At 48.1% G+C, this 12,500-nt stretch overlaps 2 protein-coding genes across 3 annotated transcripts in view; both read left to right on the top strand.

Moving 5' to 3' along the window:
* Positions 1 to 6,039, top strand: part of cdc14ab (cell division cycle 14Ab) — a 28,965-nt gene extending 22,926 nt beyond the window's left edge. For both annotated transcript variants that reach the window (XM_031312023.2, XM_036007244.1), the window contains exons 15-17: positions 2,112 to 2,240; positions 2,380 to 2,650; positions 4,500 to 6,039. In XM_031312023.2, the coding sequence (XP_031167883.1) occupies positions 2,112 to 2,240; positions 2,380 to 2,650; positions 4,500 to 4,529 (430 nt within the window). In that variant the 3' untranslated portion in view covers positions 4,530 to 6,039. The remainder of the gene's footprint in view (positions 1 to 2,111; positions 2,241 to 2,379; positions 2,651 to 4,499) is intronic.
* An 851-nt stretch (positions 6,040 to 6,890) lies between these two features.
* Positions 6,891 to 12,500, top strand: part of vcam1b (vascular cell adhesion molecule 1b) — a 12,400-nt gene continuing 6,790 nt past the window's right edge. The window contains exons 1-6 of the mRNA XM_031312016.2: positions 6,891 to 7,106; positions 8,125 to 8,424; positions 8,863 to 9,168; positions 9,312 to 9,572; positions 10,137 to 10,406; positions 10,840 to 11,124. Of these exons, the coding sequence (XP_031167876.2) occupies positions 7,067 to 7,106; positions 8,125 to 8,424; positions 8,863 to 9,168; positions 9,312 to 9,572; positions 10,137 to 10,406; positions 10,840 to 11,124 (1,462 nt within the window). The 5' untranslated portion in view covers positions 6,891 to 7,066. The remainder of the gene's footprint in view (positions 7,107 to 8,124; positions 8,425 to 8,862; positions 9,169 to 9,311; positions 9,573 to 10,136; positions 10,407 to 10,839; positions 11,125 to 12,500) is intronic.

The raw sequence follows: 12,500 nt of genomic DNA, 5'->3' as shown, positions 1-12,500 counted from the left end.
CCTACTTCACAAAATCATATTATTACAAAGGAAATAGATATGCAAATTAGGGCTGTCAAACGATTAATTTTTTCTTAATCGCGATTAATCGCATTTTATCACATGATTAAAATTCTATTATTTAGCATTTCAGAACAGTTTTTAAGTCCATATTAACAATGGAAGGCCATTCTTACCAGTGGATCTTGATTGGGAATCAAATGAATGCAAAGAAAGTTACTTTATGAACTTGATTTTAAGATTTGTAATTATTTATTTACTGTAAACAAAAGAAAAATGTGTGAATCTGTCATTATTGCATAACTCAGAACATGCCAACCGTAGTACGTCTTTAAGACCTGAGTCCTCTACGATGCTGACAGGTCTGCTGTTAGTTTCCACCCGTTTAGCAAGAGCTGTAGTCATTTTTTTGGATTTGGTTTCATCAACAGGTCGGCGAGTAGCACTCTCCAAAATACTGCTTAGCCTGAGTGGGTAGCATGCTAGTGGGTAGCATCAACCTGAGTCACGTTAACTAGCTCGTAGCTGGTAGCGTCACGTTAACTAGCTCGTAGCTGGTAGCGTCACGTTAACTAGCTCGTAGCTGGTAGCATCAGGTTAACTAGCTCGTAGCTGGTAGCATCAGGTTAACTAGCTCGTAGCTGGTAGCGTCACGTTAACTAGCTCGTAGCTGGTAGCGTCACGTTAACTAGCTCGTAGCTGGTAGCGTCACGTTAACTAGCTCGTAGCTGGTAGCGTCAGGTTAACTAGCTCGTAGCTGGTAGCGTCAGGTTAACTAGCTCGTAGCTGGTAGCGTCAGGTTAACTAGCTCGTAGCTGGTAGCGTCACGTTAACTAGCTCGTAGCTGGTAGCGTCACGTTAACTAGCTCGTAGCTGGTAGCGTCACGTTAACTAGCTGGTAGCGTCATGTTAACTAGCTCGTAGCGTCACGTTAACTAGCTCGTAGCTGGTAACGTCACGTTAACTAGCTCGTAGCTGGTAGCGTCAGGTTAACTAGCTCGTAGCTGGTAGCGTCACGTTAACTAGCTCGTAGCTGGTAGCGTCACGTTAACTAGCTGGTAGCGTCATGTTAACTAGCTCGTAGCGTAACGTTAACTAGCTCGTAGCTGGTAGCATCACGTTAACTAGCTCATAGCTGGTAGCATCACGTTAACTAGCTCGTAGCTGGTAACATCACGTTAATTAGCTCGTAGCTGCAGTAGAGGTGTGAATCTTCACTGATCTCCTGATTCCATTACGATTATCAGGTCTTCGATTCAATATCACGATGCGTCCAATCCGTGTTTGTATTAAAGCCATATTTAAAGATATTTAATTCACAGCTTTTCAAGCTTCAACAACCAAACATTCTGCAGAGCTCTGATACTAAATAAACTGGATATTAAAACTACAGCACTGAGCACAGGGCACTTCCTGAATGTGCAAAACATCCCAGAATATGTCAACAGAAATAACCGATTATGTCCCGGCCGATTATCGATGCAGCATCGTCCACGTCCACGATTCCATGCATCCATTATTTGATTAATTTCAACACCTCTAACGTGCATATGGCTTTGACTTGTCTACGAGCCGTCTGGGAGTTTCTGAAAATAAAAATCTCCATTCAGAGTTATTGCTGCTGTGTTTCTCCATCATGCTGCAGCAGCAGGATGTGTTAGGAGGAAGTGGCAGCTTGATGAGAAGTAACGGTGCTGCAAAGGGTCAAAATAGTAGTCTGTTAGGACCACGCCGAGCCCAGTGGAGTGGAACAGAAGTTAATAAATGGAGGCATGAGATTAATGTGATTTAAAAAAAAAAAAAAACACATTATGCTCGGCCCTTAATCGCATCGTGATTAACACGTTAATGCTGACAGCCCTAATAAATATATATATATATATATATATATATATATATATATATATATATATATATATATATATATATATATATATATTAGGGCTGCCCTAATGCAAATACAGCATACCATCTTTGAGGTCTTACAGTAACTTACAACATTATACAACTATACCTTTACATTACCGTTCCCTTCCTGTGTTTGGGTCAGTTCTGTTCTGTCTTGGTCCAGTAATGACTTCTTTCATCATGAACGGTGTCTCTGTGTTCAGATTGTCGACGGGGGCCGGTCAGGGCCCCTCCTCCCCCCTCAAGTCCTCCAAGTTCCCAGCATCCTCTGCTTCTGCTGCCGCCAAGAGGATCGCAAGAAGTCCCTCGTCATCGGCATCCAACATCAGGAGGTCAGTGGTTCCTACAGCCCACTTCCTGTCTGACTTCCTCCTGTAGGCCATATTTATTATCCCTAACCCTGATACAGATATACACGCGTGCGCACGTGTGCATGTGCGTTCGGTAATATTGTGTTTCCTGCCCCCCCAGCTCTCGATTGGCCAGCTCTTCTCTGAGCGATCTTTACGCCGCCGAGGAAAACAAAAACTCTGCGTACTCTTCTCTTCATCATCTTCCCCCCTCCTCCCCCTCTCTTCTGGCCCCGCCCCCTCTCTGTCGCTATGGCAACGGCCCTCGCAGCAGCACGCAGCACGAGGTGAACAATAACAGCGGTCCATACGGCAGCAGGGCGGGGCCTCAGGACTACAGCGCCTACAGGGGCCCGGGGCCGGCAGGACGCTACCTGAGCCGCTCCATACCTGTAAGTCCCGCCCCCCTCTGCTGATTGGCACACACCGACTGCTGCAGCTGATTGGTTTAATTCTTACATTTTTCCCTGCTCTGGTGTTCCCCCTCTCATTCCCCCTGCTCTGGTGTTCCCCCCTCTCATTCCCCCTGCTCTGGTGTTCCCCCCTCTCATTCCCCCTGCTCTGGTGTTCCCCCCTCTCATTCCCCCTGCTCTGGTGTTTCCTCCTCTCATTCCCCCTGCTCTGGTGTTCCCTCCTCTCATTCCCCCTGCTCTGGTGTTCCCCCCTCTCATTCCCCCTGCTCTGGTGTTTCCCCCTCTCATTCCCCCTGCTCTGGTGTTTCCTCCTCTCATTCCCCCTGCTCTGGTGTTCCCCCCTCTCATTCCCCCTGCTCTGGTGTTCCCCCTCTCATTCCCCCTGCTCTGGTGTTTCCCCCTCTCATTCCCCCTGCTCTGACGTTTCCCCCTCTCATTCCCCCTGCTCTGGTGTTCCCCCCTCTCATTCCCCCTGCTCTGGTGTTTCCCCCTCTCATTCCCCCTGCTCTGGTGTTCCCCCCTCTCATTCCCCCTGCTCTGGTGTTCCCCCCTCTCATTCCCCCTGCTCTGGTGTTCCCCCCTCTCATTCCCCCTGCTCTGGTGTTTCCTCCTCTCATTCCCCCTGCTCTGGTGTTTCCTCCTCTCATTCCCCCTGCTCTGGTGTTTCCTCCTCTCATTCCCCCTGCTCTGACGTTTCCCCCTCTCATTCCCCCTGCTCTGGTGTTTCCCCCTCTCATTCCCCCTGCTCTGACTGTTCCCCCTCTCATTCCCCCTGCTCTGGTGTTTCCTCCTCTCATTCCCCCTGCTCTGGTGTTTCCTCCTCTCATTCCCCCTGCTCTGGTGTTTCCTCCTCTCATTCCCCCTGCTCTGACGTTTCCCCCTCTCATTCCCCCTGCTCTGGTGTTTCCCCCTCTCATTCCCCCTGCTCTGACTGTTCCCCCCTCTCATTCCCCCTGCTCTGGTGTTTCCTCCTCTCATTCCCCCTGCTCTGGTGTTTCCCCCTCTCATTCCCCCTGCTCTGGTGTTTCCTCCTCTCATTCCCCCTGCTCTGGTGTTCCCCCCTCTCATCCCCCCTGCTCTGGTGTTCCCCCTCTCATTCCCCCTGCTCTGGTGTTTCCTCCTCTCATTCCCCCTGCTCTGGTGTTCCCCCCTCTCATTCCCCCTGCTCTGGTGTTCCCCCTCTCATTCCCCCTGCTCTGGTGTTTCCCCCTCTCATTCCCCCTGCTCTGGTGTTTCCTCCCTCTCATTCCCCCTGCTCTGGTGTTCCCCCTCTCATTCCCCCTGCTCTGGTGTTTCCCCCTCTCATTCCCCCTGCTCTGACGTTTCCCCCTCTCATTCCCCCTGCTCTGACGTTTCCCCCTCTCATTCCCCCTGCTCTGACGTTTCCCCCTCTCATTCCCCCTGCTCTGGTGTTCCCCCCTCTCATTCCCCCTGCTCTGGTGTTTCCTCCTCTCATTCCCCCTGCTCTGGTGTTTCCTCCTCTCATTCCCCCTGCTCTGGTGTTTCCTCCTCTCATTCCCCCTGCTCTGACGTTTCCCCCTCTCATTCCCCCTGCTCTGGTGTTTCCCCCTCTCATTCCCCCTGCTCTGACTGTTCCCCCTCTCATTCCCCCTGCTCTGGTGTTTCCTCCTCTCATTCCCCCTGCTCTGGTGTTTCCCCCTCTCATTCCCCCTGCTCTGACGTTTCCCCCTCTCATTCCCCCTGCTCTGACGTTTCCCCCTCTCATTCCCCCTGCTCTGACGTTTCCCCCTCTCATTCCCCCTGCTCTGCTCTGGTGTTTATATCTTTTCACCTTTGTGAATGATGGCGTCTCTGTTTTGTCTTCCAGTCTCTTCAGTCTGACTACATCCAGTACTAGAACTACAGATCTGACCTGAGGACTCATTACCCACAATGCCCTGTGTGGGGCTCAGAGACTGTCTGGATTAAAGAAGATATATTTAGATACAGAACAGATTTTATATTTCTAACATTATTTTTCTTTTGAGCTTTTTGATAAACTGAAGGATCAGCTGATGACGATGGCTCTCTCTGTCGTCATGGTTACAGTATTTACTTCCTGTCTCCGACCGGTTAACCAGCAGGTTGATTGTGATTGGTCAACGCAATAATATTAATATTAATAATAATAATAATAATAATAACCGTTAAAGCAGAAGACCCAAAGATTTAATGTCAGCAGCTAAACTCAGGAGTGTGTGTGTGTGTGTGTGTGTGCGCCTCTCTGTGTGTGTGTGTGTGCGCCTCTGTGTGTGTGTGTGTGTGTGTGTGTGTGTGTGTGCCTCTCTGTGTGTGTGTGTGCGCCTGTGTGTGTGTGTGTGTGTGTGTGCCTCTCTGTGTGTGTGTGTGTGTGTGTGTGTGTGTGTGTGTGCCTCTCTGTGTGTGTGTGTGTTCCTCAGCCCTGAAGCAGCTCTGTGATTGGTCGGTTGTTTCAGCGTGAGATTTTAATATTTCAGCAGATCATCATGTCTCCTCCTCAAGATAAATATTATGGGATGGCCGTCAGAAGTTATCGTTCCTTAATTTAAAAACACTTTTCCCTTTTTATTTCATCTTGTGAGACACTGAGGTTGCCCTCGGTTACAGCGACGACGAGCAAGAGGACAGAAATGTCAAAATAATGCTTCAGTTAAGATTAAGAGAGAAACGGTTCTGCTGAGCTGTTTGGATACCTGTCATCTGATTGGCTGTCTGGAGGTCAGCTGATTGTTCTCAGAGCTCTGATTGGCTGAGAGGTGGACAGTGAGTGGTTGTGTAATCATGTTGGAACCCTTCTACCTCGGAGATATTCAGCAGGAAGAAACAGAAACTTTTCAAAATAAAAGCTCAGGGGACCAACACGGAAAAATGAAATGTTTGAAAGAAAAACAGCTGTTTCTTCCTTTTTATTTAAATTTTCCGGCATGACGTGAACAGTATCAAAAATAAAAATATATTTGCACATCAATAAGATAGAAAGAAGAAGAATTAAAGCTACGAACGCCGAAAGACAACGGAAAAACTAATTTTTATTTTTTTTTTATTTCTTGTGTCTTCCTTTTTAGGGAAATGTTTGTGAGCGCTGACATCATCAGCCTGTGACTTCCTGTCCGCCCACGTGTGAGGTTGTTAGTATTTTATTTTGAAAGGGGTCTCAGGCTCTGAAGTGCCTTAAACACGAATGTTACCGTTTGATACAGCTTCTATTTTCCTACAGCAGAGCAAAGGGCTTTTATTTTGAAGGGAAACCACATCCTGAGAGAGTGGTGAAGATGCTTCTATGTTGCTGGTCCTGTGTTTTAATATTAAAGTATTTTATTAATGGGGAAGGTTAGAAAATAACGTTTAGTTTTTATCTGAGACACGAAATAAAGAAATTATTCTTCTGACTGTTTCCTGTGAGTCACTGAAGTTAATATCAGAGTTTACGGTGTGTGACATATGATTTTCATCAGTCGCTTAATTGATTATTTGGTAAGTAACTGGGTCATGACTCAGACTGATCAATCAGAGATACACAACCAGACTCCATGTAAATAATCAGGACTTTTATCATGGTAAACACACTTCATTCAAAGTGGACAGAAACTAAATTAAACTACCAAAAGCCGTCTTGGTTCATCTTTCCACTGTTCCAACAATCACCACTCTGGTTTGGTTGAAATAAACCCTTAATTCACCCATTTACATGTGGAAATATGCTGGCTCTATACACGCTAAAAGTCCTGATTATTTACATGAAGTCTGGTGGAAATATGCTGGCTCTATACACGCTAAAAGTCCTGATTATTTACATGGAGTCTGGTGGAGTTTGGTGATCGTCAGTGGTCCACACACACATTTGGACTTTAACACCCAGCTGCCCAGCTCATGTTACCACCTCCCACCAGACTCTATGTAAATAATCAGGACTTTAGTGTGTATAGAGCCAGCATATCTCCACATTGAACTGGGTCAACATGACCATGTGCTGCTGTATTTGTTAGGCTATCTTCAATAATGTCATAATGTTCCTATTCACTTTCATTATTAGCCTACTTCAGTGGTTACAGTCTTAGTTATTTTCTTCTCTGGCAACACATGTGTGGGCGATTGTTTTGGTCATGAGAGTAGAAACTGATAGAAAGAGAAAGAGAAAGGTGTTAGGTGGTCATGTTCTGGTCGTCCAACAGAGGGTGCTGTGGTCTGTAGACTAGATTATTACAGAGAGTGGAGAGAGGCAGAGACAGAGGAGGGGAGGAGAGAGAGAGAGAGTGAGGAGGAGAGGAGAGAGAGACATAAAGAGGTTGAGAGGAGCGTTTTGGTTTCAGATCTTCAGCTTTTGTGTGAAACATCAACACAAAGGAGACGCGTCTGCTCTTTATTCATCCATTCATTCATCCATTCATCGGTGTGTGGAGTCCTCTGAGGAGTGAGATGTCTCTGCTGTCTGTCTGCACAATCTCTCTTCTCTCAGGTAAGACCAGGCTGCTCATTATATTTTACTGTCTGTGTGTGTGTCTGTGTGTGTCTGTGTGTGTGTGTGTGTGTGTGTCTGTGTGTGATATATACATAAACAAGCTGTAGAGTTGACTTGTATTGATTCCTGATCAGCTGATCAGTGAGTAAACATCAGGCGACTCCGTGACGGGTCCCGACCCTCAGGTTGAGAAACTCTCTCATTCATTTGATTGGATCAGATGTAATCATGCTGACTGGCTGGTAATCAGCTGCAGATAAAGAAAATATAATTTGATATTTGATGATGTGACGGCCGTGCTGCCTGTGGTGCGTTCAGGGTCTGCGTGTGTTTCCCAGAACGCCTCATGTTGATTACACAACCACTCTGTGTTTTAATGTTTTCAACGGCTGTTTAAAGGCTGTTTACTGGTGTGTCTGGATGCTCTACCTGCTTCCTCTCACAGCCAGCCCGTCGGACACATTATTACAATTAGAAATTGTAATGGTATTTTTAATATTATTTGTAAACACTGTATGGATATTGTTCCTTTTCCTTTGGTGTGTTGCTTTTTATTTTATAGATATGTATGTATATATATATAATATATGTATGTGTGTGTAGATGTGTGTATGTATATATATATATATTTGTGTATGTATGTGTATGTATATGTATATATGGGTACATGCTGTATGTGTATTTTTAGTTTTGTTCGAAATAAAAATAAATGAAATAAAAAGTGTCGCAATTGTGTCAAAGTTGTGTTTGTGTCCTTCAGGGCCGCGGTCGAAAATCTTCAACGTTTAATAGTAGCAGTTAACTAACAGCTCAGACTGTTCAGCCGTGGTGCGTTCAGGCTCTGTTGTTGATGTTGATGTTGTTGTTGTTGTTGTTGTTGTTGTTGTTGTCCCCCCCAGCGGTGCTGCTGTCCCCGTGGTGCGTTCAGGCTCTGTTGATGTTATTGTTGTTGTTGTTGTTGTTGTTGTTGTTGTTGTTGTTGATGATGATGTTGATGTTGTCCCCCCCCCCCCAGCGGTGCTGCTGTCCCCGTGGTGCGTTCAGGCGCTGCATGTGGACGTGTTTCCCAGGAGGCCCGTGTTCCAGCTTGGCGAGCGCCGCCAGCTGGTGAGTGAGATCCGGGACTGTCCGACGGCGCCGATTGTCTCCTGGTCGTTGCTAGGCGACCGGCCGCTGGCGGCCTCCGTCAGCACCAACCGGACGCACTCCGTGGTGACCTTTGACCCCGTGGTGGCGGAGCACGACGGACCGCTGCTCTGCAGGGTCAGCTGTGGCAGCGAGAACAAGCAGATCAAGACCTCCGTGCACGTTTACTGTGAGTGTGCACGGTTATTATGAGTGTGCACGTTTACTGTGATTGTGCACGTTTACTGTGAGTGTGCACGGTTACTATGAGTGTGTGCACGTTTACTGTGAGTGTGCACGTTTACCGTGAGTGTGCACGGTTACTATGAGTGTGTGCACGTTTACTGTGAGTGTGCACGTTTACTGTGAGTGTGCACGGTTACTATGAGTGTGTGCACGTTTACTGTGAGTGTGCACGGTTACTATAAGTGTGCACGTTTACTATGAGTGTGTGCACGTTTACTATGAGTGTGCACGGTTACTGTGATTGTGCACGTTTACTGTGAGTGTGCACGGTTACTATGAGTGTGTGCACGTTTACTGTGAGTGTGCACGTTTACCGTGAGTGTGCACGGTTGCCGTGAGTGATAGTTCCTCTCTTGCCTGTGACTCTGTCGTCTCCGCCCAGCCTTCCCATCAGCCCCTCTGATCCACGGCGAGGACCGTGTGCGTCTGGGGGCGGAGTCCACCCTGACCTGCGAGGTGTCGGACGTTTACCCCGCCGAGCAGCTGACCCTCCGCTGGCTCCGCGGAGACGCCGTGCTGCAGAGCATCATGGGAGATCACCGGTCCAGCTCGGTCCGGGCCGAGTACACCTTCACGCCTTCGCCGCGAGACGCCGGAGGAAACATCAGCTGCAGCGCCACGCTGGACCTGCTGGACCTGCCGCCTGAGGACAGAACCAGGGAGACCACCGTCCCCCTAAACCTGCTCTGTGAGTCTACTCTGCTCCTGACTGGCTAGTAGTCCTTACCTAGGTACTGTAAGTGGTCAGTGACCATTAGGAGTGGACTACAGCAGGAAGTGGTCATATAATGTGTAACCATGTGACCGGAGCTTCCTCCTCCTCCTCTGCAGATGCTCCTGTCGTCACGGCGATATCCGACTCGGTGTCGGTGATGGCCGGCTCTCTGCTGGCGCTCAGCTGCTCCGCGGAGGGAAACCCCGAGCCGACCGTCAGCTGGAGCTTCGGGGGGGCGGGTGGTCACACTGAGGGGCGGGGCCGGGGCCGCCAGCTGATCCTCGCCGCGGTGAGTCTGGCGGACGCCGGACGGTACTACTGCGAGGCCCGAAACAGCGAGGGGAGCCAGACCGCTCACCTGGAGGTCACCGTTCACGGTTAGAGAGAAACTACTGTTACTTTAAGAGAGACTGTCTGTCTGTCTGTCTGTCTGTCTGTCTGTCTGTCTCTCTGTGTCTGCCTGTCTGTCTGCCTGTCTGCCTTCCTGTCTGTCTGCCTGTCTGTCTGCCTGTATGTCTGTCTGTCTGTCTGTCTGTCTCTCTGTGTCTGTCTGTCTGTCTCTCTGTCTGCCTGTCTGTCTACCTGCCTGCCTGCCTGTCTGTCTGTCTCTCTGTGTCTGTCTGTCTGTCTGTCTGTCTGTATGTCTGTCTCTCTCTCTCTCTGTGTCTGCCTGTCTGTCTGCCTGTCTGCCTTCCTGTCTGTCTCTCTGTCTGCCTCTCTGTCTGCCTGTCTGTCTGTATGTCTGTCTGTCTGTCTCTCTCTCTCTCTGTCTGCCTGTCTGTCTGTCTACCTGCCTGCCTGCCTGTCTGTCTGTCTGCCTGTCTGTCTCTCTGTGTCTGTCTGTCTGTCTGTCTGTCTGTCTGTCTGTCTGTCTGTCTGTCTGTCTGTCTGCCTGTCTGTCTGTGAGTACCTGAGAGTGACAGGTGTCTGCTCCTCCACAGCTCCTCCCACCAACACCTCCCTGTCGGTGCGTCCAGGTGATTGGCTGCAGGAGGGTCAGCAGGTGACGTTCAGCTGCCAATCAGACGGAGCCCCGCCCCCCACGCTGGTGCTGAGGAGGAAGGGGGAGGAGCTACAGAGGACTGGTCCCGCCCCCTCCCAGCTGTCCTTCAGCCTCTCCTCCGCCCGGCTGGAAGACTCCGCCCACTACCAGTGTGAAGCGTCCAATCAGCACGGGTCCCAACTAGTGACCAGGACCGTCTCCGTCACAGGTACCACGTCCTGCTGACACACTCACAGTATTATTCTAAGTGATAATGCTCACCTAGCTGCTAGCATAGCACGCCCTCATCCTCCTGACTGGCTAGTAGTCCTTACCTGTGTGTGTGTGTGTGTGTGTTAATGCAGCTAATGTTTCAGCTAATGTTAACAGCTAATGTTACAGCTAATGTTTCAGCTAATGTTAACAGCTAATGTTACAGCTAATGTTACAGCTAATGTTAACAGCTAATGTTAACAGCTAATGTTACAGCTAATGTTAACAGCTAATGTTAACAGCTAATGTTACAGCTAATGTTAACAGCTAATGTTACAGCTAATGTTTACAGCTAATGTTAACAGCTAATGTTACAGCTAATGTTAACAGCTAATGTTACAGCTAATGTTACAGCTAATGTTACAGCTAATGTTTCCGTGTTGTGTCAGCTCACCCCCTGCAGGTGGAGGTAAGTCCTCCGGTCTCGTCAGCAGAGAGGGGTTCAGGTCTTGTTCTGACCTGCAGAGCCTCCGGATGTCTCCACCCTCCCAACTTCACCTGGACCAGAACAGACCAGAACCAGAACCAGAGCCAGAACCTCCAGGGGACGCAACAGGACGGCCTGTCGCTGCTCCGCCTGCAGGACCTGGACCTCCAGGATCAGGGGGTCTACCGCTGTGAGGCCCAGTGTGACTCTGTCATCAGGACCGGAACCGTCCAGGTCCACGTTTACTGTGAGTCTCAGGGTACATCTAGACCACTACGTCAGGGTACACACTCAGAAACACACACACACACACACACACACACACACACACACACACACACACACAGAAACACACACACACACACACACACACAGAAAAACACACACACACACACACACACACACACACACACAGACACACACACACACACACAGAAAAACACACACACACACACACACACAGACAGAGACACGCTATTTGCATATATTTTGATGAGGATATAATATAAACTATATAAAAGTCATTAATATAATGTATACGTTATAATACAGACGTGATCCTCTGAGTCATGGCCCTGAGAGAGTGGACCGTGAACTGGCCGAGGTCTAGGGAGCAGAAACCAGACCGCGTTCATGATGAAAGACAGAGACCGGTCTTACTTTCTCTGAACTCAGAGGGAGCTTCCTGTTCTCTCTCTTTATCTCCTCTCCTCCATCTGTGATCCATCAGTTTAATGTTGACGTTTGGGACGGGGGCGTCACTCAGAGGTTAGGGCACATTCACTAGAAGTACTATTACACTCGTTCTTACTGGAAGGGCAACTACTATTTCTTCACCCTGGACTCTCTGTCTCCATGTTTCTGAGTCTGAGTGTCTGGAACTGGTCCAGTATTAAACCAGAACCAGGCTCTAATGTAACCCTACAGGACTAATGCTCAGCAGCAGTTAGAGTCACTAAAAGTTCTGTTGTTGCTGCTGACAGACTCAGATTATTATTCTAAGTGTCTGACAACATTATGGGATGGATCCCTACAGAGATAGACCTTTTAGTTAAAGAGTAAGATCCTTTTTTTAAACTGAAAAACATCTGAGAAATTGCGTTCGCTAAACCCACCAGACTCCATGTAAATAATCAGGACTTTTATCATCGTAAAACACACTTCATTCAAAGTGGACAGAAACTAAATCAAACTATCAAAAGCCGTCTTGGTTCATCTTTCCACTGTTCCAACAATCACCACTCTGGTTTGGTTGAAATAAACCCTTAATTCACCCATTTACATGTGGAAATATGCTGCCTCTATACACGCTAAAAGTACTGATTATTTACATGGAGTCTGGTGGAGATATGCTGGCTCTATACACGCTAAAAGTACTGATTATTTACATGGAGTCTGGTGGAAATATGCTGGCTCTATACACGCTAAAAGTCCTGATTATTTACATGGAGTCTGGTGGCAATATGCTGGCTCTATACACGCTAAAAGTCCTGATTATTTACATGGAGTCTGGTGGCAATATGCTGGCTCTATACACGCTAAAAGTCCTGATTATTTACATGGAGTCTGGTGGCAATATGCTGGCTCTATACACGCTAAAAGTCCTGATTATTTACATGGAGT

This window comes from Sander lucioperca, chromosome 11, assembly GCF_008315115.2.
Source record: "Sander lucioperca isolate FBNREF2018 chromosome 11, SLUC_FBN_1.2, whole genome shotgun sequence".
NCBI classification, from domain to species: domain Eukaryota; kingdom Metazoa; phylum Chordata; class Actinopteri; order Perciformes; family Percidae; genus Sander; species Sander lucioperca.
Note: the sequence above shows the minus strand (reverse complement) of the source record. Positions and strands in the feature narration are given on the sequence as shown.